The following is a 6,940-nucleotide window of genomic DNA, read 5'->3' as shown; positions in this document are numbered from 1 at the left end:
GTGGCAGCAGAGAGCACTGTGTCAGACTGAAGAGAATACACCACTTCCTGCAGGACATACAGCAGCTGATAGGATAAGGAAAAGTAAATTGCAGATCTGTGTAACTTTCTGACACCTGACACGCTGTATATATATATATATATATATATATATATATATATATATATGCATGCCATGAGCCGGGGTAACTGTGCGGTGTTGTGGCTGCTGCCTGGGTGTTAGGCCACTTGGGCACTTGTGCTGGATGCCACCCCCAGAGGATGAGGATAACCCAAGTGTAGGAAGGTGCAGGTGTGACAGGAGGGGGTGAAGTTAGTTGTAGAGAAGAGAGTAGAGTAGGGAAGTGTCTCCTATTTAGATACAATATCTGACCGCCTTGTGCCCTAACTAGTTCTCGGAGTGCCAGGTTGGGGAGTTCGAGGTACCAGGACTCTACAAGTGGGTGGAGCAGACTTTCCAAGACTTCCCAGAAGAGCAGTGTGTTACAGTAGGATACGTCAGCTGTGGCCATTTGTCCTACTGGGGTCAGTACCTATCTGTGGTTTCTGCCCTGTGTCTTTTAGAAGGATCTGAGTCATGGACAAGGTTCTCCTCAGAGGACGTCACTCCCTCCCATGGGTACTAGCACTGCATGCTAGCGGTAGTAACTTGCACAGAAGAAAGTTGTTGCTTGTGATCCCTGACAAGGGTCCTGGACTGAGCCAGGCCCTGGCTTCACTGCAGCAGGAACTATGTCTCTGTGTCTCTCTCCACCTCTACTGACAGAAGACTAGAAAAGACCTCCCACCAGAAACTAACCGCCATTTCTAGAGGTATCTTAGCTAGACTGTGATTGGTGGGCTGTGATTGGTGGTTCTGTTATTGGTGGGTGTGATTGGTGGTCGATGATTGGTGGGGAGGTGATTGGTGGGGCTGTGATTGGTGGAGCTGTGATTGGTGGGGCTGTGATTGGTGGAGCTGTGATTGGAGTGCTGTGATTGGTGGGGCTGTGATTGGTGGAGCTGTGATTGGAGTGCTGTGATTGGTAGGCTGTGATTGGTGGGGCTGTGATTGGTGGGGCTGAGATTGGTGGGCTGTGGTTGGTGGGCTGTGATTGGTGGGCTGTGTAGTGCAAAGAAAGAGGAGAGGTGATAGGGGAAAAATGAGGGAAAAAGCCTGCACCTGTGATAGGACAGAACAGAGCATGTGACACAGAACAGTTACCCCTTCACCTTCAGCTGTGTACATAATAAATACCACAGTGACACCTAGTGGGGGAAATCCAGACTGACATCTCCTTCATCCCCTTCTGTGCAATACCTGACAGTTACATTGCACAGGTGTGATGAGCGGCAGTGGCACACCTGTGCTGCTGGGGATATATATATATAAGTGTATAGAGAAGCCGCCGTCACTTTTACATCCGGTATTTTGGGATCTGTAGAAACCTGTGGAGTTTTTTTGCTGTTATCTCCCGTTCTCGACATGAAAGCGCAGTGTGTGCGGAGAGGATTCACATCCCGGAGCGGAGGAGCAGGAGAGATCCGACAGGATGACGGGGAGATCGCTGCTCAATCGGCTGATAAAAGCCGCTACCGCTTATTCTGGAGACACGCACAGGAAATAGCTCAGGCTTTACTTCTCATCCTTCACCGGCTCCCGGCAAATCTCACAGAGCACCGGGAAAGAGACCACAGAGAGAGGAGACTGCGGGGAGAAGAGACTGCAGAGAGAAGAGACTGCGGAAAGGAGAGACTGCGGGAAGAAGAGACCACAGTGAGAAGAGACTGCGGGGAGAAGAGACTGCAGAGAGAGGAGACTGCGGGGAGAAGAGACCACAGAGAGAAGAGACTGCCAAAAGGAGGAGACTGCAGAGAGAGGAGACTGCGGAAAGGAGAGACTGCGGGGAGAAGAGACCACAGAGAGAAGAGACTGCGGAAAGGAGAGACTGCAGGGAGAAGAGACCACAGTGAGAAGAGACTGCGGGGAGAAGAGATCACAGAGAGAAGAGACTGTGAAAAGGAGAGACTGCAGAGAGAAGAGACCACAGAGAGAAGAGACTGAGGGGAGAAGAGACCACAGAGAGAAGAGACTGCGGAAAGGAGAGACTGCGGGGAGAAGAGACCACAGAAAGAAGAGACTGCGGAAAGGAGAGACTACAGACAGAAGAGACTGCGGAAAGGAGAGACTGCGGGGAGAAGAGACCACAGAGAGAAGAGACTGCGGAAAGGAGAGACTGCGGGGAGAAGAGACCACAGTGAGAAGAGACTGCGGGGAGAAGAGACCACAGTGAGAAGAGACTGCGGGGAGAAGAGACCACAGTGAGAAGAGACTGCGGGGAGAAGAGACCACAGAGAGAAGAGACTGTGGAAAGGAGAGACTTCGGGGAGAAGAGACCACAGAGAGAAGAGACTGCGGGGACAAGAGACCACAGAGAGAAGAGACTGCGGAAAGGAGAGACTGCAGGGAGAAGAGACTGCGGGAAGAAGAGACCACAGAGAGAAGAGACTGCGGAAAGGAGGGACTACGGGCAGAAGAGACCACAGTGAGAAGAGACTGCGGGGAGAAGAGACCACAGAGAGAAGAGACTGCGGAAAGGAGAGACTGCGGGAAGAAGAGACCACAGTGAGAAGAGACTGCGGAAAGGAGAGACTGCGGAGAGAAGAGACTGCGGAAAGGAGAGACTGCAGGGAGAAGAGACTTCGGGGAGAAGAGACAGCAGAGAGAAGAGACTGCGGAAAGGAGAGACTGCGGGGAGAAGAGACTGCGGAAAGGAGAGACTGCAGGGAGAAGAGACCACAGAGAGAAGAGACTGCCGAAAGGAGGAGACTGCAGAGAGAGGAGACTGTGGAAAGGAGAGACTGCAGGGAGAAGAGACCACAGAGAGAACAGACTGCGGAAAGGAGAGACTGCAGGGAGAAGAGACTGCGGGGAGAAGAGACCACAGAGAGAAGAGACTGCGGAAAGAAGGGACTACGGGGAGAAGAGACTGCGGGGAGAAGAGACCACAGAGAGAAGAGACTGCGGAAAGGAGAGACTGCGGGAAGAAGAGACCACAGTGAGAAGAGACTGCGGAAAGGAGAGACTGCGGAGAGAAGAGACTGCGGAAAGGAGAGACTGCAGGGAGAAGAGACTTCGGGGAGAAGAGACAGCAGAGAGAAGAGACTGCGGAAAGGAGAGACTGCGGGGAGAAGAGACTGTGGGGAGAAGAGACTGCGGAAAGGAGAGACTGCGGGGAGAAGAGACCACAGAGAGAAGAGACTGCCGAAAGGAGGAGACTGCAGAGAGAGGAGACTGCGGAAAGGAGAGACTGCGGGGAGAAGAGACCACAGAGAGAAGAGACTGCAGAAAGGAGAGACTGCGGGGAGAAGAGACCACAGTGAGAAGAGACTGCGGGGAGAAGAGATCACAGAGAGAAGAGACTGCAGAGAGAAGAGACCACAGAGAGAAGAGACTGAGGGGAGAAGAGACCACAGAGAGAAGAGACTGCGGAAAGGAGAGACTGCGGGGAGAAGAGACCACAGAGAGAAGAGACTGCGGAAAGGAGAGACTGCAGACAGAAGAGACTGCGGAAAGGAGAGACTGCGGGGAGAAGAGACCACAGAGAGAAGAGACTGTGGAAAGGAGAGACTGCGGAGAGAAGAGACTGCGGAAAGGAGAGACTGCAGGGAGAAGAGACTTCGGGGAGAAGAGACAGCAGAGAGGAGAGACTGCGGGGAGAAGAGACTGTGGGGAGAAGAGACTGCAGAAAGGAGAGACTGCGGAAAGGAGAGACTGCAGGGAGAAGAGACTGCGGAAAGGAGAGACTGCGGGGAGAAGAAACTGCAGAAAGGAGAGACTGCGGAAAGGAGAGACTGTGGGGAGAAGACACCACAGAGAGAAGAGACTGCGGAAAGGAGAGACTGCGGGGAGAAGAGACTACAGAGAGAAGAGACTGCGGAAAGGAGAGACTGTGGGGAGAAGACACCACAGAGAGAAGAGACTGCGGAAAGGAGAGACTGCAGAAAGGAGAGACCGCGGAGAGAGGAGACTGCGGGGAGAAGAGACTACGGAAAGGAGAGACTGCAGGGGGAAGAGACCGCAGAGAGAAGAGACTGCAGAGAAAAGAAACTGGGAGAGGGGGGTACAGGGAGAAGAGACCACAGTGAGAAGAGACTGCGGGGAGGAGACAGCAGAGAGGAGACATTAGAGAGGAGAAACTGCAGAAAGGAGAGACTGTGGGGAGGAGAGACTGCGGGAAGAAGAGACTGCAGAGAGAGGAGACTGGGGGGAGAAGAGACCACAGTGAGAAAAGACTGCAGAGAAAAGAGACTGTGGGGAGAAGAGACTGCGGGGAGAAGAGACAGCGGAGAGAAGAGACTGCGGAGAAAAGAGACTGCGGCGAGAAGAGACTGCGGGGAGAAGAGACTGCGGAAAGAAGAGACCATGAAGAGAAGAGACAGCAGAGAGGAGACCAGACAGAGAAGAGACTGCGAAAAGGAGAGACCGTGGGGAAAAGAGACTGCAGAGAGAAGAGACTGCGGGGAGAAGACACTGCAGAGAGAAGAGACTGCGGAAAGGAGAGACCGCTGGGAGAAGAGATCACAGAGAGTAGAGACTGCAGGGGAAAGAGACTGTGAAAAGGAGAGACCCAGGGGAGAAGAGACTGCAGAGAGAAGTGACTGCAGGGAGAAGAGACTGTGGAAAGGAGAGACCGCAGGCAGAAGAGACTGCAGGGAGAAGAGACTGCGGAAAGGAGAGACCATGGAGAGAAGAGACTGCAAAGAGAAGAGACAGCGGAGAGGAGACCACAGAGAGAAGAGACTGCGGAAAGGAGAGACCGCAGGGAGAATAGACTGCAGAGAGAAGAAACTGCGGGGAGAAGAGACTGCGGGGAGTAGAGACTGCAGGGGGAAGAGACTGTGGAAAGGAGAGACCATGGGGAAAAGAGACTGCAGAGAGAAGAGACAGCGGAGGAAGAGACCATGGGGAGAAGAGACTGCAGAGAGAAGAGACAGCGGAAAGGAGACCACAGAGAGAAGAGACTGCGGAAAGGAGAGACCGCAGGGAGAATACACTGCAGAGAGAAGAGACTGCGGGGAGAAGAAACCACAATAAGCAGAGACCAGGGGGAGAAGAGACTGCAGGGAGAAGAGACTGCGGAAAGGAGAGACCGCGGGGAGAAGAGACCGCAGAGAGAAGAGACTGCAGGGGGAAGAGACTGTGGGGAGAAGAGACTGCGGGGAGAAGAGACTGCGGGAGAAGAGACAGCGGAGAGAAGAGACAGCGAAGAGACGAGACAGCGGAGAGGAGAGACCACAGGGAGAAGAGACTGCAGATAGAAGAGACTGCGGGGAGAAGAGATTGGGAGGAGAAGAGACCGCGATAAGCAGAGACCGGAGGGAGAAGAGACTGCGGAAAGAAGAGACCGCGGGGAGAAGAGACTGCAGGGAGAAGAGACTGCGGAAAGGAGAGACCGCGGGGAGAAGAGACCGCAGAGAGAAGAGACTGCAGGGGGAAGAGATTGCGGCGAAAAGTGACTGTGGGGAGAAGAGACTGCGGGAGAAGAGACAGCGGAGAGAAGAGACTGCGGAGAGGAGAGACCACAGGGAGAAGAGACTGCAGAGAGAAGAGACTGCGGGGAGAAGAGACCATGGAGAGAAGAGACAGCGGAGAGAAGACCACAGAGAGAAGAGACTGCGGAAAGGAGAGACCGTGGGGAAAAGACACTGCAGAGAGAAGAGACTGCGGGGAGAAGAGACTGTGGGGAGAAGAGACCGCAGAGCGTAGAGACAGTGGAGAGGAGACCACAGAGAGAAGAGACTGCGGAAAGGAGAGACCACAGGGAGAAGAGACTGCAGAGAGAAGAGACTGTGGAAAGGAGAGACCGCAGGGAGAGACTGTGGAAAGGAGAGACCGCAGGGAGAAGAGACTGCAGAGAGAAGAGACTGCGGAAAGGAGAGACCGTGGAGAGAAGAGACTGCAGGGAGAAGAGACTGTGGAAAGGAGAGAACACAGGGAGAAGAGACTGCAGAGAGAAGAGACTGTGGAAAGGAGAGACCGCAGGGAGAAGGGACTGTGACAAGGAGAGACCACAGGGAGAAGAGACTGTGGAAAGGAGAGACCATGGGAAGAAGAGACTGCAGAGAGAAGAGACTGCGGAAAGGAGAGACCGCGGGAGAAGAGACCGCAGGGAGAAGAGACCGCAGGGAGAAGAGAGTGTGCGGAGAAAAGACCAAGGAAAGGAGAGATTGTGGAGAAAAGAGACTACAGAGATGAAGAAACAGCAGGGAGAAGAGACTGCATCGAGAAGAGACTGCGGGCAAAGAGACCGTCGAGAGAGGAGAATGCGGAAAGGAGAGATCGCGGGGAGAAGAGACTGCAGAGAGAAGAGACCACAGTGAGAAGAGACCGTGGGAAGAAGAGACTGTGGAAAAGAAATGAGACCGGGAAGATAATAGACTGCAGGGAGAAGAGACTCTGGGGAGAAGAGACTGCAGGGAGAAGAGACTCTGGGGAAAAGAGACTGCGGGGAGAAGAGACTGCGGGAGAAGCAACTGTGAGAAGAAGAGACTGTGGAGAAAAGAGACTGTGGGGAGAAGAGACTGCAAAGAGAAGAGACTGCAGAAAGAAGAGACCATTGGAGGAAGAGACTGCCAGTGAGTGTGAGTGATCTCTATGACCCCGGGATGGTCTCACTATACAGCTGTATGGAGTGTGAGTGATCTCTATGACCCCGGGATGGTCTCACTATAGAACACTAGGGGGCGCCAGCAGGTAACACATCTCACACTTCCTGAGTTTGGATAGTGGGCGACTCTCCCTGTCATGTGATCTATGGTGCTGGATGAAGCCTATAGTGTTACATATAAGCCAGAGCGAAGAGGAAGCAGTAGACATATGTGAAATAAACATCATGAGGCAGTATTATTACAATGCGGCGGTATTATTACAATACCGCACGATTATTACAATGCAGCAC

The 6,940-nt window shown here is 53.3% G+C and overlaps 1 protein-coding gene across 1 annotated transcript; it reads left to right on the top strand.

Moving 5' to 3' along the window:
* The first annotated feature begins 1,464 nt into the window (after nt 1-1,464).
* LOC138793991 (axoneme-associated protein mst101(2)-like) lies at nt 1,465-5,076 on the top strand. Its single transcript, XM_069972756.1, has 2 exons — nt 1,465-1,948; nt 2,354-5,076. Exons 1-2 carry the CDS (start codon nt 1,465-1,467, stop codon nt 5,074-5,076), a joined length of 3,207 nt encoding a protein of 1,068 aa, XP_069828857.1.
* Nucleotides 5,077-6,940: the final 1,864 nt, after the last annotated feature.

The sequence above is a fragment of the Dendropsophus ebraccatus genome, chromosome 5, assembly GCF_027789765.1.
Source record: "Dendropsophus ebraccatus isolate aDenEbr1 chromosome 5, aDenEbr1.pat, whole genome shotgun sequence".
NCBI lineage: Eukaryota > Metazoa > Chordata > Amphibia > Anura > Hylidae > Dendropsophus > Dendropsophus ebraccatus.
The sequence above is the reverse complement of the archived record's forward strand: the minus strand, read 5'-3'. Positions and strand labels throughout refer to the sequence as shown.

Coding starts and splice junctions, on each gene's coding strand:
- LOC138793991 (XM_069972756.1), top strand. CDS start 1,465: ATGAAAGCGCAGTGTGTGCGGAGAGGATTCACATCCCGGAGCGGAGGA. Junction 1,949..2,353: donor TGCAGGGAGAAGAGACCACA/GTGAGAAGAGAC, acceptor GACTGTGGAAAG/GAGAGACTTCGGGGAGAAGA.